The sequence below is a fragment of the Neovison vison genome, chromosome X (assembly GCF_020171115.1).
Source record: "Neovison vison isolate M4711 chromosome X, ASM_NN_V1, whole genome shotgun sequence".
Lineage (NCBI taxonomy): Eukaryota > Metazoa > Chordata > Mammalia > Carnivora > Mustelidae > Neogale > Neogale vison.
The window spans coordinates 19,273,714-19,298,918 of record NC_058105.1 but is presented as its reverse complement, the minus strand read 5'-3'; the positions used below and the strand labels follow the sequence as shown (position 1 = coordinate 19,298,918).

At 37.0% G+C, this 25,205-nt stretch overlaps 1 protein-coding gene across 1 annotated transcript; it reads right to left on the bottom strand.

Moving 5' to 3' along the window:
• Window positions 1–311: 311 nt before the first annotated feature.
• Window positions 312–4,825, bottom strand: LOC122896505 (olfactory receptor 1020-like). Its single transcript, XM_044234688.1, has 3 exons — window positions 4,746–4,825; window positions 3,010–3,031; window positions 312–1,286 (listed from the first exon to the last, which is right to left on the bottom strand). Exons 1-3 carry the CDS (start codon window positions 4,823–4,825, stop codon window positions 312–314), a joined length of 1,077 nt encoding a protein of 358 aa, XP_044090623.1.
• Between the last annotated feature and the right edge of the window lie 20,380 nt (window positions 4,826–25,205).

Sequence of the window (25,205 nt, the reverse complement as noted above, 5' to 3'; positions counted from 1 at the left end):
AAGGGGGGGACAGCTTTCCGTATAGTGAAAGAGTGTAATGTAATAGAAAGGGAGTTTCGAGTCAGTGCTGAATTGAAATTCAAGTTCCACTGCATACATATGTGACCTTGGGCAAATAACCGAAGCTCTCAGGGTCTCAGAGTCCTCATCTATAAGACGAAGATAATAATACTTGACTTCCAGAGTTATGAAGAGGATTCAAGGCATAGTCTATTTAAAATTCCTAGAATAATGCCTGAGATATGATGAGTGGCCAAATAGATGTCTCCTCCCTCCTTCTCTTTATTACCTTTTCTTTAACACATTTGATATCATGGAAATCTGAGTGTGGGGAGGCAGAATTGTGAGCCCTTCTTGAGAACACCCCCAAATGTTTCCTTTACATCTTTATTCCTCAGACTGTAGATCATGGGGTTAAGCATGGGGATGACCACTGTGTAGAATACAGAGACCAGCCTGTCTCTGCCTAGTAAGTACTCAGAAGATGGGCGCAAGTAAATGAATGCTGTGGTTCCATAGTACAGGCTGACAGCGGTCAGGTGGGAAGCACAAGTGGAGAATGTCTTGTGTTTTCCCTGGGCTGAGGGTATTCTGATGATAGCCAAGAAGACACATGCATAGGAGACTAGGATGATTATCAGGGACACAGACACATTAAAGGAACCACAGGCAAAGAGGAGAAGTTGGAGGATCCGTGTGTCAGAGCAAGAGAGTTTTAAAAGGGGAGGGATATCGCAGAAATAGTGAGTGATGACATGGGATTTACAGAAGGTCAGAGAAAAGGTTGTGCTTGTGAGAAGCACCATGTTCATCAGGCCCACTGCATAGCTGGCAGCCACTAGCTGCAAACAGAGCCTTGGGGACATAACGATATGGTAGAGCAGAGGGTTGCAGATGGCCACATAGCGGTCATAGGCCATGGAAGCCAAGAGGAAGAACTCAGTGACAGCAAAGATCACAAAGCAGCTTGTCTGTATTGCACAACCAGAGAAGGAGATTGTCTGGCAACCAGAGAAAAACCCCATCAACATTTTTGGAACTGTGACTGAAGAATAACAGAAGTCAATAAAAGATAGGTTGCTGAGGAAGAAATACATGGGAGTGTGGAGTCGAAGGCTGACCACAATGAGGGCAAGGAGGCCCAGGTTTCCCACAACTGTGATTGCATAGATCAGGAAGAAGAGGGCAAAGAATATAGGCTGAAGCTGAGGATCATCAGTGAGGCCCACGAGGAAGAATTCACTCAACTTGCTGCCATTGCCTATACCCGTTAGGCCACTACAGGTCTGTAAAGGGAACACGCATGACAATAGTGAGACATGTATGGCTCAAGTCCTTAAACAGAGACCAGTGGGGTCTGGTCCTGGCTACCTAGGACATAAACATACTGGGTGTGTCGACTATGGCTTCATTCTACCTTACTCATCTCTTGCCATCCTCCAACCTATTGGATATAAGGTTTAAAGGCATGAAGATGGAATCTGGAACCAGAAGAATGGGTCTGAATTTCAACCTGGCTGCTATCATCTCTGTGATTTGGGGCTAGTATCTTAACCAGAGTTTTCTTTGTAGGTGGGATAAAACATCAACCTTGTAAGACTGGTTGTAAAAACTAAAAGTGATGGTGGATGTGTGTACAATGTCTAGCAAGGCATGAAAAGAGTAGGTACTTAATGAATCCTAATTTCCTTCCTCCTTCTACACCCTTCTTTTTAACACTGAACCTGTTCTCAGCCAAAGCTTAACTTGAGCATAAAGTCCAGGACAGAAATCTTAAACATGGGAATGACACTAGAAACTTATTATTTTTTTTCATTATCAGTTGTGTGTTTGAGGAACAGCAGGGGATGACTGAAGGGGGGGATATCAAACAATGTAATACAAAACTAAGAGGGCTCTAGGGTCAATTTTATTGGGTTAGAATCCAATTCTATGACGTGCTAGCTGTGTGACCTTGGGTTTAACCTATCTGAGACTCAGTTTCCTTATCTTTAAGATGAGAGTACCAAATACTTATTACTTCATTAATTCACTGTGAGGATTAAATAAGATAATTCATCTAAAGCATCTAGCTCACAATAAGCATATGGTAAATATTAGCTATTATTATGATTGGAGGAATCTCCTGGTAGGACTGTTGGAACCACACACAAGCCTCTTTCAGATTGTCCCACTTGCACCCTCCAAAGTATCCCTGCCTAACTGAGCTCCTATTACTAATCATTGTATTGACTTCTCCAGTGTGTATGTTGCAGCAGTAAAAAGGGTAAGAGCTACCATTTTTATCTAATGATTCAAAGATGGATAAAGCCAGAAACCAGGGCCTCTAAAGGGAAAGCAAACTGTCAATAGTTTCCCAGAGATTTGGTGTAAATGCTAGAACTGGGACCCAGGTGAACTGTTTACATTATTCCTCCCACTTGGAAGAGATAACAGCCTCTGACCCCTCCTTTTTCAGAAATATGGCATCCATGTCCTTATCAGAACATAGGGGGCTGTTTCGACCATAGCTCTTTAAGAAATCAGAATGTTGAATTCTTCTTAGGGCCATTTCTATCTTTTCTCTTAGTCAGGGAGATAGCCAATGTCTAGGTGTATTTTTTTTCAGTTAATTGATTGATTGATTGATTGATTATGTTCAGTTAGCCAGCATATAGCAGATCATAAGTTTTTGATGTAGTGTTCAACGATTCATTAGCTGCATATAACACCCAGTGCTGATCACAACATGTCCTCCTTAATCCCCATCACCCAGTTATTCCATCTCCCCACCTCCTTCCCTTCTGTAACCCTCCGTTTGCCTAACTGTATTTTAAAATTGTTTTTCTTAAGAGCTGGGATAGTGAAGGACCATATATAGCTCTGCACAGAGGATTTACATGATTGGATTTAGAGTCAGAACTCTTAGGTTTGAATTCTGACTTGGTATTATTTTAGCTCTACAGGCTTAAGCGAGTCCTTTCTGAATCATAAGAATTTTATCTATAAAATGGGAACAATGGCACTTACTTTTCTGATTCTCACAGGATTGCTGTAAAGATCCAATGAAAGTATGTAGGAAAACACTTGTGAAGTGTGAATATAGTCAGGGTCAATACTCAGAAAGCATGCAATGGGAAAATCAAATCAGGTTTTTAAAACTTGTATGACAATTATTAAATTGCTCCCCTGGAGCCTGCTCCTCCCTGAAACTTGCCCTGGCACCTTGGTTTTCACAACACTGACCTTCATCTTCTTGTGAGCTCCAAGTCAGACCCTGAAAGAGAAAACTAGATCAACCTCTGGCAACTTGTAAGTAAATGTCTAATGCCCTTCTGCCACTCTCAGGTTGTGCCTGCCTGCTTATAACTGGTGTTCCACTAGAGTCACCTTTATGACCATCTTTGGGAACTAAAGTTTCCACAATATATAGTACTGGTTGTTAAATTTTTATATTAATAAAATTTATATAATTTTTATATTATTATTTTTATATTATAATGACTATATTAATAGCTACCAATAATAAAATACCTAATAAGTGTCACACATTGTACTGGATGATTAATATGAGTTATTTTACTTAATCTTCTTAAAAACCCTAGGAAATAACTATTATCATTCCCATCTTACAACCCAGGCAACTGAGGCTGGGAGCACTGCAGTGCTTTGTTCAAGATCTCATATCTGGTTAAATGGCAGAATCTATATTTAAATATATGTCTACAATATTCTAATGCTACTGTTGTATCAATTATGTTTTCTCAAAATGTAGAGCCATACAATTAAATATTATTGAGGTTTTTTCAAGGGATTTATAAACCTATTCTTTCTTTGTTATCATGCTAATCTTTGAAATAATGAAAATGATTTCTCTTAATTTTACAAATGACGAATCCAAGCTACAAAGAAGTTAAGCAGATTGTTCTAGGACATGCATGAATTTATTCAACTAATATTCATTGGGTTCTTGGTGTGTTCCAGGCAATGTGATAGGCGCTAGGGGTAATCTCATGGACCTTACAACCTAAAGGAAGATGTGAGCAGTAAACAAACTAATTAAAAATCTTAATAAAATTATGAAGAAAATACTGCAAGCTAATGAAATAGAAAGAGCTCAGGGTTTGGAGGGGCAACATTAGGTAGAGTGGAAGGGAAAGCCTCTCTAAGGAGCTGACATTAAATCCTGGAATCTGAAGGGAGTGGAGCCAGCCATACAAAGATCCAGAGTACACACACAGACAGTGATATTGTCAGGAACAGAACCAATTTCCCCTAAATTCTACCCAGGGCTACTCTCTCCAGTTGGAATAAGAACCAAGTAGAAGCTGGTTAAGAATGACGAGTAAGTGGCAAATTCAAACTTTTATCTACAAGCATCCCTGTCCTTTATCACCCACCTTTTTCTTTGTATGTCTCTAGAAGTCATACGTTTTCACCAGTCACTTTTCTGCTTCTGTACTCATCCAAAGTGCTTCAGGCCAGCATCAGTTGTTGGGCTCTTTCCAGATGTTCCCCGAACAGGCACAGAAAAGCTCATGTGCCCACAACAGTAAAGCCTCTGGAACTAAGCTTCAAGTTATACTCCCTTTCCCAACTCCCTTTTCAAGTTTGGCCATTTCTGTGTAATTGGTAGAATCATTAATACAGCAATGTTTCAGCCTTCTTGACTGTTCTCCTGAGATGCTGCGAAAAGTAAGCCCAGGGGCTGAGAAGCTGTGACGTCCAAAATGGCCATTCCCAATGGGTTATTTTCACTGACTCACACTGAGAGTTTGGGGACCTTTAGTCGCCACTGAGAAGCTTTGGGAACAATTGGAAGAGTTAAATTGACGATGAAATACATTGTGTTACAAATGTAAAATACATTCCTAGTCATATTAAAAAGTCTTGGCCACAATTAAAATATCAGTTTTTTCCCCAAACATAGAGGTTCTAAGAACTATTATGGATAAATGACCAATACAGAAGATGGTAGTAAGAATGTATTTCTCATTTTATGATCCGTCATATCATCTTGTTTACTCAACCTTTTGCCTGATTATAAACTATAAATCACTTTTAAACATCAACAAATTACTTAATTAGTTTTTATATGGTCAATAAAGCCTCTGATTGCCATTCAGTGTTCTAATAAAATACTCCTGTGCTTAAGATGTATGTGGTGGCCAGCTGCCTTGTACCATACTTTTTCAATTTTTATTAAACCATGCCTGAGTTGTGAAAGACTGGTTTCTATGCATTCGTCTTATTTTTTCCATTCAATAAATGTTTATCAAACATCTATCATGTCCTGTCATTGTGTTAGGAATTAGAAATACAAAATCAATTGCAAATTAATAATATCTCTAGATACACTTCCTCCTCACTCCCCAGTACATCACACATGTGAGTGTGCTCACACACACACAAACACAGTCTCTCATTTGGAAAGCAAAAACAGCCTCAATCTCCTTTGGTGCTGGGTTATTAGCAGCTTCTATAGAAAATGCTAAGTTATTATGCATTTTAAGGGATAAAGCTATTGATTTTAAAGCAAGGAAATTGTTTTAAAAGTAGACTTTATAAAGTCTTTTGTGGGCAGATTCATTTAATTCTGTTGCTTGGCTATACAGAATTTTGTAATGACTTTAAATAGAGAAACTATTCCTTTTTTTCAAGTTAGGTTGTAGTACATTAGGTGATATTTGAACCAGTTTATGAGCTTCTGCTATGGCATGATGGGCTGACTCTACGTATTGAAGAACATCGTCCCCAAATTTAATTATCCTGGGGCACGATCACTACAGAGGATAAAATGAGTCATTTTGTTCATCACAGCTGCAGCCTTTGCAGAAATGTAGGTTATAGGAGATCATCTTTTTTTTTTAATTTATTTGACAGACAGAAATCACAAGTAGGCAGAGAGACAGGCAGGGAGAGAAGAGGAAGCAGGCTCCCTGTTGAGCAGAGAGCCTGATGTGGGATTTGATCCCAGGACCCTGGGATCATGACCTGAGCCAAAAGCAGAGGCTTTAACCCTCTGAGCCACCCAGATGCCCTAGGATAACATCTTAAAGACTAACTCATTAATGCTCAGGGATGGATGAAGTATTGTGCCAGCAGACTAAAGTGGTACCCAAATGTTTTCATCTAGAAACCTTTATATCTTTCCCATGTTGTGATATATTGATGGGGATGTCTTTATCCATTGTCACTGCCTGTGGACATTTAAATAACCCAGATGCAATGCTTGTCTCATCCACTATTGATTCCTCAAACTCTGAGGAGCAATCAGAGGTTTGGAGCAAATTTCTGATGGTGCCATAAAGTGTCTACTTTATAAGGATTCAAATGATGTAATCAGTGCAGTCCCTGCTTTTATTCTCATGGGTATTTACTAGTGAGTAATATGTCATCCCAAACTATTTGATGGGACAATGAAGTAAAATAGTCCTCCAAATTGTGAGGGTTGTGGATTTATGCCTAGCTGAAAGCATTCCCGTCTTCATAATATCAAAGCAGGTGACCTTTCTGACATTAGTTTCTCCATCTGTGCTATGCATTTTGAAAGGACGTGAGGAACAGGCTTGATGTGTTTCCCCCTTTTGTATTATGGTGTTTATGGCTTGATGGGGGAGTCATCTATCCTGGTGACAGATCCTGGAGGATGTTCTTTCACTGGTCTGCAGTGAAAGAAGGCAGAAGATCCATCTTTATGGAGCCTGGAATATGTTGAGTTTCACTATTCTCCTTGAAATGAGTGTTCCCCAATCCCACCATAGTAATAATGTCATCCTGGCCATTTGCTGTCCCAAATGAAAATTTCTCTAACATCTCCCTGGTTTCTGAATGTGTACTGTGTAGCTCAAAACTTAGATTCATGCTACATATATTTAAAATTTCTTTTCAGTGTTCCAGAATTCATTGTTTATGCACCATACCCAGTGCTCCATGCAATAGTGCCCCCCATAATACCCACCACCAGGCTCACCCAAACCCCTACCCCCTCCCCTCCAAAACCCTCAGTTTGTTTCTCAGAGTCCACAGTCACTCATGGTTCATCTCCCCCTCCAATTTCCCCTAACTCTCTTCTCTCGATCTCCCAATGTCTTCCGTGTTACTCCTTATGTTCCACAAATAAGTGAAACCATGGGATAGTTGACTCTCTCAGCTTGACTTGTTTAACTTAGCATAAGCTCTTCCAGTCCTGTCCATGTTGATACAAAAGTTGGGTATTCATCCTTTCTGATGGGGACATAATGTTCTGATGTATGTATGGGCCATAACTTCTTTATCCATTCGTCTGTTGAAGGGCAACGTGGCTCTTTCCACAGTTTGGTGACTGTGGCCATTGCTATGAACTTTGGGGTACAGATGGCCCTTCTTTTCACTATATCTGTATCTTTGGGGTAAATACCCATATAGTGAAATTGCAGGGTCATAGGGAAGATCTACTTTTAATTTCTTAAGGAATCTCCACACTTTTTTCCGAGGTGGCTGCACCAACTTGCATTTCCACCAACAGTGCAAGAGGGTTCCCCTTTCTCCACATCCTCTCCGACACTTGTTTTCTATCTTGTAGATTTCTACCATTCTGACTGGTGTAAGGTGGTATCTCAATGTGGTTTTGATTTGAATTTCCCTGATGACTAGTGATGATGAGCATTTTCATGTGTCTGATAGCCATTTGTTATGTCTTCATTGGAGAAGTGTCTGTTCATGTCTTCTGCCCATTTTTTGACAAAATTATCTGTTTTGTGTGTGTTTAGTTTGAGAAGATCTTTATAGATCCTGGATATTAGCCTTTTGTCTGTACTGTCATTTGCAAATTTCTTCTCCCATTCCATGGGTTGACTCTTTGTTTTGTTGACTGTTTCCTTTGCTACATAAGATTTGATCTTGATGAAGTCCCAAAAGTTCATTTTTGCTTTTGTTTCCTTTGCCTTTGGAGACATGTCTTGAAAGAGGTTGCTGGGCTGATGTAGAAGAGCTTACTGCCTATGTTCTCCTCTAGGATTTTAATAGATTTCTGCCTCATGTGGAGGTCTTTTAACCATTTTGAGTTTAACTTTGTGTATGGTATAAGAGAATGGTCGAGTTTCATTCTTCTATACATTTTCATTTTCCCAGCACCATTATTGAAGAGACTGTCTTTTTTCCACTGTATATTTTTTCCTGCTTTGTCAAAGAATATTTGACCATAAAATTGAGGGTCCATATCTGGGCTCTCGACTCTGTTCCACTGGTCTATGTGTCTGTTTTTGTGCTAGTACCATGCTATGTATTTCTTTTTTTTTTTGAGTTTTTATTTATTTATTTGACAGAGAGAGAGAGAGAGAGAGATCACAAGTAGGCAGAGAAGCAGGAAGAGAGAGAAGAGGAAGCAAGCTCCCTCCTGAGCAGAGAGCCCGATGTGGGCCTCAATCCCAGGACCCTGAGACCATGACCTGAGCTGAAGGCAAAGGCTTAACCCACTGAGCCACCCAGGCACCCCATGCTATATATTTCTGAAAGAGTAATTGAGTCAGTTAGTATAAGAAAGTGTGCTAAATTCAATCACAAAATTTCATGTTATTACAAGTCTATAAGGTAGGTACTATATTTATTTCTATTTTACAGATGGAGAAAGTGAAGCTCAGAGAAAGGAAATGCTCTTCTCAGAATCACAAAGATGATATGCACCAATATTACCCAGGTCCTTCTGACTCTACCGTCTAGCAATCAATTTCTGCCATAGCACCTTGAAATCATCTTTTAAAATCCTAATTTCTAATCTGCTCATCCCTTTACTTAAAATCTAATGGTTTTCAGTATTAGTTGCACATTAAAATCACCTGGGAGCTTTAAATGTATCATACCCAGATGTCACTCTGATTCTGATTTAACTGGTCTGAGGTGGGCATGGGCAATCATATTTTTAAAAAACTTCCCAAGTGACTGCAATTTATTACCAGCGTTGAAAACTACAAATTTAGAACTTTGTGCTGTGTTCCTTCTCCTGTTTCCTGATTATAAAGAGCATACTCAACTTTAGTTGCCTGATTCTTCACAGGGTCTGAGAAAGACTTCAGAGATTTCACTCAATACAAAAATTAGGGAAAGCTCAGATCTTCATAATTTTTTCCTTATCTATAGAATCTTGACTGCCATTGAAACAGTGAACTATGATCTTGGACAAACCCAAGGAATCTTATGAAGGCATTTCAGAAGCAACTGCAGACACCCTTTGCATCCCTTCCCCACCAGGAGATCTAGACAGACACATCCTTGATCATAATTCTCAAAGCTATGGAGTACTTTTACTGAGGGGTGCTCTTTCTCTTTTATACAACAAACTTTCACTGAACACCTGTATGTTGCAGGAACTGTTAGTGGCTCTCAATTAGAGTGATACTTCCCTTTTAAAGAGCACTTGGAATTATGTGGAAATTTTTCTTAAAGATTTTATTCATTTATTTGACAGAGACTGAGAGCGCGAAGAGGGAGAGTGAGGGAGAAGCAGACTCTTTGCCAATCAGGGAGCCTGATGTGGGGCTCAATCTCAGTACCCTGGGATCAGGACCCAAGCTGAAGACAGGTGCCCAACTGACTGAGCCACCCAGACACCCTATGTGGAAGATTTTTTGATTGTGAAAATAATTAAGAAATAGATACTAAGTCATAGGTAGTGAGAGATGCTAAATATTCTATTATAATTAAGTCTTGTGCAATTCTCATAACAAGAATCTTCAAACTCCAAATACACCTTTGTTGAGAAATAACATATAATCCAGGTCTGAGATCCAACTTCTTGCCCCTTCGATATCAGTGGCTATGTTCACCATCATCCTGTTCCTGCTGAGAGTTTTTAAAGGACTTAGCAGTCAATTTGTCTGTCAGCAACAATCAAGCCCTTAAGATACACTGAAGCTTCAACAGGCACTATGTAAAAAGAAAGGAAGACAATCTTTAACAACAGAAAACTCACAATTTTGTTAGAGAGATAAAATATATACTTTTGAATAAGATTTACAAACATTCTTCCAAACAGCATGCTAATCAGTAAATATATCAAGCCAAAAGTAGGATGGCGCAATGAAAAGGATATGATCTTCAGAGTCACACAGAATTTGTTTCAAATTCTGTTCTCAAAGTTTTATTTTTGTATGATCTTGGGTGTGGTACTCAACATCTCTGAGTGTCAGTTTTCTAACCTGTAAACTGGGATTTTTACCTTGCAGTGTTTAAATCAGTATTATAAATAATTGTTCTATACAGCAGTTGTAACATAGAAAGTGCTCAGTAAACAGCATTCTCTATCATCAAGAACATTATATAATGAAAAGTATTTGAACAATATCATCAGACAACTGGACCTAACTGTATTAATAGAACACTCCTCTCGACGATAGCAGAATACATTTAGCAAGACAGACCACACCTTGGGTCATCCAGCAAACCATAACATATTTGAAAATAATTGAAGCCATAAAGTATGGTCTCTGACCATAACTTATTTAAACTAGAAGGGAATAACAAAAAAATAACTAAAAAAATCCAATCACTTGGAAATTAAACCACCTAAATAATTCATGGATCATGGAAAAAAATCTCAAAGAAAATTAGAAATTATTTGAAATGGAATGAAAATGAAAATGCAACATAAAATTTGTGGATTTCAGTTAAAGTAGTTTTAGATAGAAAAGTTATAGCATTAAAAGCATGTATCAGAAAATAAGAAAGGTCTCAAGTCAATTATGTAAATATTTGACTTAGGAAATTACTAAAAGAATAACAAATTAAACCAAAAGCAAGCAAAGGGAAGGAAACAATAAAAAGCATAAATCAATGATTTTTTTAAAGAGAGGAAGAAAATAAATGAAACCAAAGCTTGTTCTTTGAAAATAAGTAATATAATTGGTAATTGCCTAGCAATATTGAAAGGAAAAGAAAGAGAAAATACAAATTGCCAATATCAGTAATGAGAGGATGTTACTATAAACCCGGCAGATATTAAAAAGAAAATAAGGAAATACATTAGGCAATTCTACACATATAAATTCAACAACTTAGATGAAGTCAGCAACACCTCAAAATCCAAATTAACAGAACTCACTGAAGATTAGATGACTTGAATAGTTCTACAGAATTTGATTTTGTAGTTAAAAATCTCCTGAAAAATACACCTTGAGGCCCAGATCAATTTTACCAAATAATTAAAGAAGATACAATACCAATCTATTCCAGATTATAGCAGTAAAGACTTTCTGACTTACTTTATGATACCAGCATTACTTGAATACCAAAACCAAAGATAGTGCAAAAAACAAATAAATAAATAAAAATTAAAAAGGAAAATAGAAGACAACTCCAAACCAATATCTATCATGAACATAGAGGCAAAAACCACTAACAGAATATTTAAAAATTGAAACCAGCAATTTAAGTAAAGAATCACAACCAATAGGGGTTATTCCAAGAATGCTAAACTGGTTCAATATTCAAAAATCAACCAAATTTTTTCAAAAAGAAAAAAAAATCAACCAAATTGATCAATATAATCCATTTTAACTGTCTAAAGAAGAAAAAACCTACATGATCATATCAATAGATCTAGAAATTACTTAATGAAATAAAACATCCATTCATGATTTTTAAATTTTTTTTCTCCCCATAGCACAGACCCTCCCCAATGTCCATCACCCAGTCACCCCTTTCCTCCCACCACCCTCACCTCCAGCAACCTTCAGTTTGTTTTCTGAGATTAAGAGTCTCTTACGGTTTGTCTCTCTCTCTGATTTCAACTTTTTTTCATTTTCCCTTCCCTTCCCCTATGATCCTCTGTCTTGTTTCTCAAATTCCTCATACCAGTGAGATTATATGATAATTGCCTTTCTCAGGTTGACTTATTTCACTTAGCATACTACCCTCTAGTCCCATCCACATCGTTGCTAATGGCAATATTGCAATTTTTGATGGCTGCATAGTATTCTATTGTATATACATATACCACATCTTCTTTAACTGTCCATCTGTTGATGGACATCTAGGCTCTTTCCATAGTTTGGCTATTGCGGACATTGCTGGTATAAACATTTGGGTAAATACTGGGTATTTACCCTAAAGTTCTTGTAGAGTAGCTCTATTTTGTTGTTGTAGAGTAGCTCTATTTTCAACTTTTTGAGGAACCTCCATACTCTTTTCCAGGGTAGCTGCACCAGCTTGCATTCCCACCAACAGTGTAAGATGGTTCCCCTTCCTCCACATCCTCGCCAACACCTGTCTTTTCCTGACTAATTTTAGACATTCTACTTGTGTGAGGTGGTATCTCACTGTGCTTTTTTGATTTGTATTTCCCTGATGCCAAGTGATGTTGAGCACTTTGTCATGTGTCTATTGGCCATCTGGATGTCTTCTTTGCAGAAATGTCTGTTCATGTCCTCTGCCCATTTCTTGATTGGATTATTTGTTCTTTGGGTGTTGAGTTTGATAAGTTCTTTATAGATTTTGGATACTAGCACTTTATCTGATATGTCATTTGCAAATAGCTTCTCCCATTCTTTCAGTTGCTTTTGGTTTTATTGATTGTTGTCTTTGCTATGCAAAAGCTTTTGATCTTTCTTTTTTATTTTGTTTTTTTGTGGTTTTTTTTAAAATTTATTTTTTATTTATTTTCAGCATAACAGTATTCATTATTTTTTCACCACACCCAGTGCTCCATGCAAGCCGTGCCCTCTATAATACCCACCACCTGGTACCCCAACCTCCCACCCCACCACTTCAAACCCCTCAGATTGTTCTTGATGAAGTCCCAATAGTTCATTTTTTGCCCTTGCTTCCTTGCCTTTGATGATGTCTCTAGGAAGAAGTTGCTGTGGCTGAGGTCGAAGAGGTTGCTGCCCGTGTTTTCCTCAAGGATTTTGATGGATTCCTTTCTCACCTTGAGGTCTATTTTTGTGTGTGGTGTAAGGAAATGGTACAGTTTCATTCTTCTGCATGTGGCTGTCCAATTTTCCCAACGCCATTTGTGGAAGAGACTGTCTTTTTTCTATTGGACATTCTTTCCTGCTTTGTCAAAGATTAGTTGACCATAGAGTTGAGGGTCCATTTCTGGGCTCTCTATTCTGTTCCATTGATCTATGTGTCTGTTTTTGTGCCAGTACCATACTGTCTTGATGATTATAGCTTTGTAATAGAGCTCAAAGTCTGGAATTGTGATTCTGCCAACTTTGGTTTTTTTCTCCAACATTCCTCTGGCTATTTCCATTCATGGTGTAAAAAAAAAAAATACTCTAGGGACACCTGGGCGTCTTTGTTGGTTAAGTGTCTGCCTTCACTTCAGGTCATGATCCTAGGTCCTGGGATCTAGTCCCTGGTTGGGCTCCTTGCTCAGCAGGGAGCCTCCTTCTCTGCTTGCATGCTTTCTCTCTCTCTGGAAAATAGATAAATAAAAGGAAATTTCTTAACCTGATAAGAATCATCTATGAAAAAATCTATGACTAATATCATTATGGTGAATAATTGAATGCTTTCCCTCTAAAATCAGGAACAAGGCAAGGATATCTACTTTCACAATTCCTATTCAACATCTTATTAAAAGTTCTAGCTGATAGAGTAAGATAAGAAAAATACAGAACTCATATTGAAAAGGGAGAAATAGTCCCCACTTATAGAAACTATGATTACCTCTGTATAAAATCTCAGGAATGTACAATGAAGACTTCTTAGAACTAATAAATGAGTTTAGCAAGGTCACTGGATTTGGGTCAGTACCCAAGATGTAATTGTATTTTTAAATTCGAGCAATGAAGGGCACCTGGGTGGCGCATTTGGCTGAGTGCTGGAGTCTTGTTTTTGACTCAGGTCATGACCTTGATGTCCTAAGACTGAGCCCCGTGTAGGGTTCCATGCACAGCATGGAATCTGCTGGAGATTCTCTTTCCCTCTCTCTCTTCCCCTCCATCTCATGCTCTCTCTCTCATGCACATAGGAGATAATACATTAAATAAATAAATAATAAATCTTTAAAAAGTAAATTCGAGCAATGAACAATTGGAAGTCAAAATTACAAATATATATATATATATATATATATATAATAAGATGAAAATAGAAAGGGAGACACACCATAAGGGACTCTTAACTTTAAGAAACAAACTGAAGGTTGTTGGAGGGGAGGTAGATTGGGGGAGGGGGTACCTGGGTGATGGGCATTAAGGAGAATACATAATGCGATGAGCACTGGGTGTTATATGCAGCTTATGAATCACTGACGTCTACCTCTGAAACTAATAATACACTATATGTTAATTAAATTTGATTTAAATAAAAAATATATACATATGCCAATTAAAATACCTCCAAAAATGAAATAGTTAAGTATTAATATAAAAAAACTTGCACAAGATTTGTATGCTAAAAACTACAAAATGCTAAGGAAATATATCAAAGAAGAGAGAAATAAATTGTGAGACACACCACAAGCATGGATTGGAGGATTCAGTGTAATAAATAGACCAAATCTTCCTGAAGTGCAATAGCAATGAAAATCCCAGAATGTTTCCTGTGGTTATCATCAGTATAGACAACAGGAATTTCAAAAACTCTACATGCTAAAACTTATATGAAAGGACAAAAAAAAGAGCTAAAACAATTTTGAGGGCATAAAACAAAGTTAGAGGACTCACACTACTAAGTTTTAAAACTTACTATAAAGGTACAATAATGAAAATGGTGTACATTGGCAAAGGAATAAACACTTGGATGAATGGATGAGAACAGAGAGTTTGGAAATAGACTCACACAAATGTAACCATTTGACCTTTAACAAAGATGTAAAAGTAGTTCCTTGGAGAAATAAATGGTAGTCTTTTCAACAAATGGAACAAGTCGTCATCCATGTGAAAAGAAAATGAAAAATAGAAATGAATCCTGACCACAACCTCACAACATATGCAAAGATTAAATCAAAATAGTGTAAGATGTAAATATTAAACATAAAACTTTCAGAAAACATAGGAGAAAACCTATATAATCTGAATTTAGTCAAAAAGTTCTTAGAAGGGAAACCAAGAGCATTATATACAAAAAGAAAAAAAATAGATAAATAAGTTCCTATTAAAATTTCCTGGGTGGCTCAGTGGGTTAAGCCGCTGCCTTCGGCTCAGGTCATGATCTCGGGGTCCTGGGATCGAGTCCCACATCGGGCTCTCTGCTCATCAGGGAGCCTGCTTCCCTCTATCTCCCTCTCTGCCTGCCTCGCTATCTGTTTGTGATCTCTCTGTGTCAAATAAATAAAATCTTTAAAGAAAAATTAAGAACATTTTCTCTGTCAAAGACCCTATTATAAAGATGAAAGGACAAACTGAAAATGGGAGAAAATACTTGCACTTCAAATATGCAACAAAGGACTTGTATCCAGGATATAGAAATAATTCTGAAAACTTGATGGTAAGAAACAACCCAATTAGAAAATAGGGAAAAAGTATGAGCAGACATTTCACTGAAGAGGACATGCAGATGGCAAATAAGTATAGGAAATATATTTAACATCATTAGCCCATTAGGCCAATGCAAATTAAAACCAAGATAAAATAACACTACACACCTATCAGAATGTCTTTTAAAATCCTGGAATACAAGTTCTGGTGATGATATGGAGGAACCAGAATTCTTATACATTGCTCTTGGGAATGCAAAATGGTACAGCCACTCTAGAAAACAGATGGGAAGTTTATTATCATGTTATACATACACTTACCACACAACCAAGCAATTGTATTCTTGGTAATTTTTCTTTTAAAAAAAGGAAACTTATATTCAGAGAAAAGACCTGTATATGATTGTTTATAGTGGTTTTATTCATAATAATGTAAACCTGGAAACAACCTAAACGTCTTTCAATGGATGAGTGGTGAAACAAACTTTGGTACAAACATACAATGGAATATTATTCAGCCAGAAAAAATGGGGAAAAAGAAGGAAAAGAGAGAGGGAGGGAGGAAGGAAGGAATGAAAAGGAAAGGAAAGAAGTGAGGGAGGGAGGAAAGGAAAGAGGAAGGGAAGAGAGAAGGAAAACCTCTGCCTTGGAGACTTTTACAATCTCAGACAAATGCATATGGAGGTCAAGATGATTCTGATTACCATATTGTTGATGAGACTTTCTAGTGGCAGAATGGAAGGACATGGGAAATAGAGAAACATGAACCAGGGAAACAGTCATTGGATATTTCTGGAATACCATCTGAGCCCAGGCAGTGCATTATCCTAGTAATGGGGACTGGTGAACTAAAAATGCATTGTACAACAAGGTAATGTAGAAGTGATTGCAGGAGGAAACCAGCCACACAGGACTTATAGATTAAGTGCATTTGTAATAAGTTGAATGCAAAACAAATAGTCTACCACAAATAAAATCATGCTTTCTTTCTGACATCCATTATGACTGGAGAAATGTAGGATTTTTATTTACCTCAGCTAAAACAACATCACATTTAAGTCTTCAAATGGTTGATTCAAAAATCATGCTGCCTTTATCACTATATGTGAGGTTTGAGTCTCTCACAATCTGTCAGAAGCAAGTTCCAAATGGTCAATCAAGCTACTTTAAATTTCAAGATCTCTTAAAGCACCTTATGATGTTATACCTCCAAGTTAATCCCCATGTGATGGGCATTCTCTCTCATCTCAAGTCATAAATATTTAGTGCAAAGATACAAACTCTGAAAATAGGCATAAGAAGATTATAATCTCAGTGGTATCATTATACCATCTGTGTGACCTTGAGATTTAACCTATTTGAGCCTTCTTTTCTTGTATATTGGACTTTGTTTCACGGAATCATGATATATAAGGAACCAGCTATGCTATTGAAGTAGATAGTACAAATTTGTACTTCTACAAATCATGCAGAAATTTCTGAGACTCAGCAGAGACAACAAATCAGGCCCTTACCTGCACATTAATATTTTAATAACAAATATTTGACCACATCCTTCACCTTTAAGCAAATCTTTCATTAATGGTAGTGTATTAAGAGCAGTGCCTCTGATATGAAATGTGTTACTTCACTGAACTTTATAAAATCTATTAATAGTCTGAAGTAAGGGAATATGCACAAGCCATTGTTTACTTTTAATGAACTAGTCTAGTGTTACCTCAAAACTTTTAATGAAAGTTTCATCTGAACAAGTGGAAAAGAATTATAGATGGAATTTTTTTCTAAACTTTGTCCTCAAGATCTTTTGATTTGATGTTCTTGGTTTTTATTGTCCACATTTACAAAACCTGCAGTGTAGATTTCAACCAGTAAGAATCACATTCCTTCTCTGGCTGAGGTGTAAACATTAAAACATGAGGGAAAAGAGATACCACCTTCCTGACCCTGTTACATAGTCCCTAGGGTAAATGTTGGGGAGCAGAGCCTGAGGGGAGAAGAGACGACCAGGATGCTGACCATTAATGCAATCTCTTGGTGATCAAACTGGGACATCGGGCATATGCAGATTAAGGTGGTGACGCAATGGTGCCACAAGGAGTATGCATGGGTGTATGTGCGTTTTTTTAACCCAATATATTAGGGATATTCCAACTTCATACTCTCTTTGAGTTTATTCCAGCTTCTGTGTCTTCATGCTGACCAATATGCTTATGCGCATTTCCCTTTCCTCTCCTGTCAGTAGTCTAAAATTATTTTCCTTTAAGCTCCAGCTCAAAATATTATTCAGAAAAAGTGTCTCTGATTGATCGCTGCTTTCTATGTATACCTATTTTCCTTTCTTTGTCATTTCTGGGATTTATTAACAATCGTGCATCTATTTCTACCATGAATAACTGAATTTAGGGCCCTGACTAGATCCCAAGCCCCTCAAGACAATTTCCCATGGCCTTTTTAGTCCTCTCCATCCAGTTCCACTCTCAAAATTTTATGCACTCTTGGTATGCACAACTCCATTTCCTCTAGGAGGCTCTACTTCTCTCACCAGTATTCTTCAGTCTTTTGGTGGTTCCTCTTCTTCTACCCAAATTTTAATTTTGGGGGTGTTTTCATTCACTCATTTATATATTAATTTAATTCACAATTACACTTATTATGCACCCACTATGTATCATGGCACAGTCTGTGCATATTATTTATGACTCCCCTCTCTTTCTTTCCCTTCCCTTTGCCCTTTCTTCCTCCCTCCCCTTTCTCTTGCCCTCCACTTCCTTCCTCTTCTCTCCTCTCTTCTACACTTTCCAAAAGACTCATTCTTAGTCTTTTCTTATAGCTTCAACCAACTTAAAAGAGCTGATGATCCCAAATCCCTAACATCAACTCAAAAGTTTCTCTTCATCTTCAGTCCTGTTTCTAACTGTTTACCGAACATTCTGTCCTGGATATCATAGAGTCATCATAAGATCAAAGTGTCTCAAACCAAATATCTTCTACTTCCTTTAACCTTCTACCAGCCTTCTTCTTGTATCTCCCATCACCATTGTCTAATATTTTACCAATTCAGTATCATTATTGGCTTCCTTGTGATTACCCACCATGTATAGTTAGTCACTAAATTTTATTGACTCAAACTTTCAAAAAGCTCTCACATCTGTTTATCCACATCTTTGTCTGTCTCTACTGTTATTCTCTTAGTTCCAGCCTTCATCTTCTCTTATGTGGTGAGTTTAATTATTTTTCTTCCCAGCTCCCTCAAATCCATTCTCCACCTGCTCCTGGAGTTATCCTGCTAAATAGAGTTAACCATGTCATTCTTCTGTTTTGGAAATGCTTAGGATCATCCACTGTATATAATATAAGGTCCACCCAATTGGGCACAATATTTTCAGACCAATACAATCTAGACCCAAATCAGTTTTCCTGATGAACTTCCCATCATTCTCTCCATGTACCTTACATACCAGCTCCACTTAATCTACAATTCTCTGGCACATGAATATATAATGTAACATGAAATACTCTAACCCTGATTGCATTGTTTTAAGGTATATACAAGCATTTTGAGGGCAAGGATTATGTATTGTTTACCTTTGTAGACCTAGTGTTTGCCATAAGCAGATCTCAGGAAATACTACATATAGTCATGAATGAATGATAACCTGTGTTTGAATTCCATTTCTGCCATTCCTTAGCAATGTGACTATTGGCCAGTTACCTAAACTTTTTAAGTTCTTGTTTCCTCATCTGTAAACTGGGCACAGTAATAATTGTCACTCAGCCCTATAGATTTTGAAAGGAGTTCTCTTGTCCCTTTTATGTCTTTTAATCTCTAGATTCTTAGGTCCTCCCCAGGCTTTGGCAGACAGTGGGAGAACCAAGAAGGGGAGGGCTGTAGGGCCAAAACCTGAGCAGCAGCTGCAGTGAGCCTACCTCACAACTGCTACTCAGGCTCTTGAGAACTTTGTGTTGTTAACCCTTTAGGCCTGGTTCTTGAGAACCCTATTGATTATTCAGCTCTAACTCTTACCTTCTTGGTTTCTGGGTAACCAACACAGATTATTCACCTACCCACCTGTTTCATATTCTCTGGGCAACCCTTCTTAAGCAGACCACTGATTAGACACAACACACTCACCCGTGTCTCAGATGAAATGAGTTTTTAAAGCTTTCCCCATATTGATGGCTCTCTGGTAGACATGTTTCTCTTTTCAGTTAACACAATGTTTGGCTTGGCACATATAAAGAACTGTTGGACACAAGCCTCTATTCTTAGACATTTATATTCTATTCTTGAGAGCCCAACTTGTATGATTTTATTTAGCAACTGTGTCCCTACCCTCATCTCACATCATCCCATGAGCAAGTGAAAAACCCAAGGGCATTTCACACCAATCGCTGTCATGACAAATCATCTTGTATATGTATTGTTGATATTCTGAGTTTCCAAGAAGTACTATGAAATTATTAATTTCCACTCACCATTCCATTCTTTTGATAATAGTTACTGTGATGATTTTATTATCCACCTTTTCAGCTCCTATCCATTTACTCCTGTTTTCTTATACCCAAGCTTGAGCTGTCTATTTGATTCTTTCTCTTTGTTCTCATCCATGTAAACTGTATATTTTTTCTTTAATTTTTTTATTGTGGAGTATATACATAACTTAATATTTGCCATTTTAACCATTTCTATGTATACAATTCGGGGCAATTACCAACTATGTTGAAAAATTTTAAGCCTTTCCAGAAGTACAATAAATGCCTATACACTCTTCACCTACAGTCACTCTTTGCTAACATTTTACCACATTTGCTTACTCCCTCCTTCCCTCCCTGTTGATACAGATATGGATATAGATATAGATAGATATACTGAATGTTTGTGCCCCCCCATTCATATGTTGAAATCTAATACCTAGTGTGATGGTATTAAGAGTGGAGACTTTGAGAGGCCATTAGGTCATGAGAACAAAGTTATCATGGATGGAATTACTGCCCTGTATAAGAAGAAACAGGAGAGCGTTCTCTCTTTCTGTTTGCTTTCCACCATGTGGGTATACAAACCAGGAAGAGGGCTCTTGTCAGAACCCAACTATGCTGGCACCCTAAACTTGGACTTTCAAGCTTCCAGTACTATGAGAAATTAATTTCCATTGTTTAAGCCACCCAGTTTATGGTATCTTTATAGCAGCTGGAAGTGACTAAGACAGAAATATATATTATATGTAAGTGTGTATGTATTTATATTGATTACTTACTGCCATTGCATGCCCAACACTGTAAAATTATGAAACATCATCCACATCTTTATGCAGTTTTGAAGATCCCTAGATGATTCCGATGCATAATGAGAGTTGACAACCACTGCTATAGAGTATTATTCCTTTCCTCTATTTGAAGCCCTACCCTCTTGTGGTCCCCTCTACCCAAACCTGTTTGCATGGCTACGGTGAATTCCATGATCTAGCCTAGGATTCATCTCCTAACACTTTTCAGGTCACTCTTCGTAATCTTGTAATATATTCTCTAAATAAGCAGTGCTGTTTCATATCTTTCTACCTCTTTGTGCACTGTATCTTCTGCATGGATTATCCTTCCCTTCAGTATCTGTCTGTTAAAGTATTATTCACCATTGAAAATGTAAATGACACCTCTTTCAAGAAATTTTTCCTGAACTTATTGTCTCCATAGCTGATAAAAATTTTTACGATTACTTATGAAAAAATGAATAGTAAACATTTGTTTACACATCTCTCCCCTACTCAAATGTGAAATTATTGATGTTGGGAATATACCTTACTTACCCTTGTATCCTCAAAACTTAAACACTAGATCTGACATACAGTAGATGCCTAATACATATTTGTAAACTGAGTTAAATGAATGAATAAATTTTAAAAATGTTTCAACACTTCTAAGACAGAAAAATGAGGAAGAAAGAATGAGAGATTTTTTTAAATGAGGGTTTGTTAGTTGAAAATACTCAGTGAGGGGATCTCTGTCCTTGGAAAGAAGGGGTTTTGCCTGGAGAAAACTAGACTGTGCTAAGAAGACTAATTCCATACAGAAAGGCATCCAAGAACAGTCTAGCCAAAGTGTTGATGGATGACAGCTGGAAATATGGCTTGTGAATCAACTAGAAATAACACATCAATCTGAGGTGCAAAATAAATCACTGGGACTCCAAAGGATTTGTTCACTTTAGAATCTCACTCTACATGAACATTTAATAAGAACATTTCAAGTTGTTATAGCACTTTACCACTTTACATTTTACACATTCACATGTATCATATAATCTCATTTAAACATCCCAACGACCCTCTAAGGACAGCATTATCAACCCTGTTTTAGGATGTGAAAACTGGGGCTATACAAAATTCAGCACCTAGCCCAATATCACACAAATGATGAGTGGTAGAGTCAGAACACGAACAGACCTTGAGATAATAAAGGGAGAAGAAATAAGATAAGAAAAAAAAAACAGACCAAGTAAAGAAAGAAATCCACAACATACAATTTGAATTTCATTCTGGGGTTTATTAACCCCAAGTTTGTCGGTCTTTTCTCAGTGATAGTAAAGAAAATGTGTCAGAGAAGAGGCTGCTCCTAAGCTAAGAGTAATTGATTAATTATCTAATGATGTACCAGTTATAGTGCATGTCATTTTACATTTCATACCAATGATATCCACGTATGGTAGATATTATTATCCACTATTTTTCAATTAAAAATTTTTATTGATATGTAGATGACACACAATGTTACACTAGTTCCATAGTGATTTGACAGTTTGATACATTATGCTGTGTTCACTACAAGTGCAGCTAACCATCTGTCACCATAAAACGCTGTTACAATACCACTGATCATACTCCCTATGCTGTACCTTTCATGCCTGTGACTTATTCATTCCATGACTGGAAACCTATACCTCCCACTCCCCTCCACCCATTTTGCACATTCCCCACCTACCTCTCCTCTGGCAACCATTAGTTTGTTCTCTGTATTTATGAGTATGCTTCTGCCTTATTGTTTGTTTATTTTCTAAAATCCACATATAAGATAAATTATATGGTATTTGTCTGACTTATTTCACTTATAATATAAACTAATACTAAGTCCATCTATGCTGTGACAAATGGCAAGATCTCATCCTTTTTATGTCTGAGTAATATTCCATTGCATATATATACCACATCTTCTTGTATCCATTCATGTATTGAGGGACACTTGGGTTGTTTCCATATCTTGTCTATTGTAAACAATGCTGCAATAAACATAGGGATGTATGTATCTTTTCAAATTAGTGTTTTCATTTTCTTTGGGCAAATACCCAGTAGTGAAATGACTAGATCATACGGTCTTTGTAGTCTTAATTTTTTTTGAGGACTCTCCATACTCTTTTCCACAGTGGCTCTTCCAATTGACATTCCCACCAACAGTGCTTGAGTGTTCCTTTTTTGCTCATCTTCACCAACACTCACTATTTCTTGTCTTTGATTCTAGCCATTCTGAGAGGTGTGAGATGATATCTCATTGTGGCTTTGATTTGCATTTCCCTGATGGTGAATGATGCTGAGAATCCTTATCCACGGTTTTAAAATGGAGAAAGTGAGACACAGAAAGTTTAAGTAATTTTTGTAAAGGTTTATAAAAGTTAGAGAAAAAAATTTGAATCTGTTCTGTTTAACTCTAAAACCAGTGCCATTTAGATACCATAATACAGTTAATTCCTATATATTGGTTATATTTAAGAAAATGTTTTATGAAAGTATTACTTGGATTATTCATTATCTTTTTTATGAAAGTAGGACAGAAAGTTAGAGAAAGAAGAGAACAGTGTTCTTAGCAGGGCTGATGTAATCATGAAAATCAACCTTTTTCAGTCATGAAAAAATGGGACTTGAGTCTTGAGGAATGGGTAAAATTTATAGCATCAGCTAAGCCAGGGAAAGCATTTCAGGAAAGGATAACAACCTTGATGAAGGTACTGAGGACAGCAGCACCTCTGGAGAGTCAGTAAAAAGAGCCCAAGAGTCATGGATGTAATTGATTGTTACTATCTAAGAAATGCAGTATAAACTTCATGGTTTGAGGAGTACGTTCTGACCCCCAAGGTTTTGGAGTTTTGGGAAAATTACTTTCCTGGATGCTAATATCAAGTGAGGGCCTTTCTGGTACAAGGGAATTGAAGTGCTGATTGCTGGACTGTGTTATGAAAGGGAGCAAGCCACCAATTAGCCTGGAACAACAGTGATAACTGGTAAATAGTCCTTGAGATAAGAACAAGAGAAGAAATGAGAGATGAGATAAGCGAGCTCAAAGAAAAGGGGGAGGACCCAAAATAGGTATATTTTATAGATTTGGGATTTTGTTGAAAAAGTAATACATGCACTTTATACAAAATCTTCAAAGAGTACAAAATGTATATAACAATGGAAGACAGTCCACCCCCGCACATACAAACATACGTACATATATACATCTTTCTTTATCATAAAAAGAAAGGTGTCATATACTCTGTTGTACTTTTTCTTTCATCTCAACAAGTTAAACTTGGAAAGCATTCTATCTTAGCACATGTAAATTGCTTTTATTTCTTGACTGAATAATATATCAACATATGAATATACATTATTTAATTATTCCATCCTACAATAATAGACATTTAGCTCAATCCTAATTTTCCATTGATACAATGTTGTGGTGAATGTTGCATATATATACTTTTACATACTTGTGCAAGTATTTTCATAAAATAAATTTCTAATATGAAAGTTTTTGAGTCAAGAATAAATGCTATTTTCATATTCATATATATTGCAAAATTACACCCTCCAAAGAGTTTGCACCAATTTATAATCCTGTGTACAAGCTACAAATGCCCATCTCTTTATTCTTACCAACACCAGGTTTTACTTAACTTTCGATCTTCTCCAACCTGATGGAGGAAAACAATGTTTCATTGTTGTTTTCATTTACATTGCCTTAATTATTTATAAAGTTAAACACCTTTTTCTGTGTATTTCTTGGTCGTGTATTGTTGTTGTCTCTTTAGTAAACCATGCGTTTATGGCCTTTATTCATCTTTCTATTTATGCCTTTTCATTTTTATCTATTGATTTTTGAGAGATTTTTACAGATTAACAATCCATTGTGAGTCAGATGTATTGAAGATGTTTTTCTAAATTGCTTTTCAACTTGGTTTATTGTATTTCCATGCCAAAAATTTTTTCATTTTGTATGTAGTCAGATTTATCAAACTTTTTCTTTTTGTTTTCTGGCTTTGCATCTTCTTTAGAAAGATCTTTTCCGCTTCAAGATTGCATATAGTTTTTCCACGTTTTCTCCTGGTACCTTTACAATCACCTCTTCCATGTCACTCCTTAATACTTCTAGAATTTATTTTGTGATAAGTTGGGCAATCTCAATTCCATGGCATTAATTTATTTACTCACATACCAAACTTTTTAAATCGGTATGGATTTATAATGTCTTTTTTTTTTCTGGAAATTTCTCCTTTATTTATTTTTTTAATTTATTTATTTTCAGCATAACAGTATCATTATTTTTTCACCACACCCAGTGCTCCATGCAATCCGTGCCCTCTATAATACCCACCACCTGGTACCCCGACCTCCTACCCCCCACCACTTCAAACCCCTCAGATTGTTTTTCAGAGTCCGTAGTCTCTCATGATTCACCTCCCCTTCCAATTTACCCCAATCCCCTTCTCTCTAACTCCCCATGTCCTCCATGTTTTTTGTTATGCTCCACAAATAAGTATAATGTCTTTTAATAGATGGCATATGAAAGTTTTCCTCAC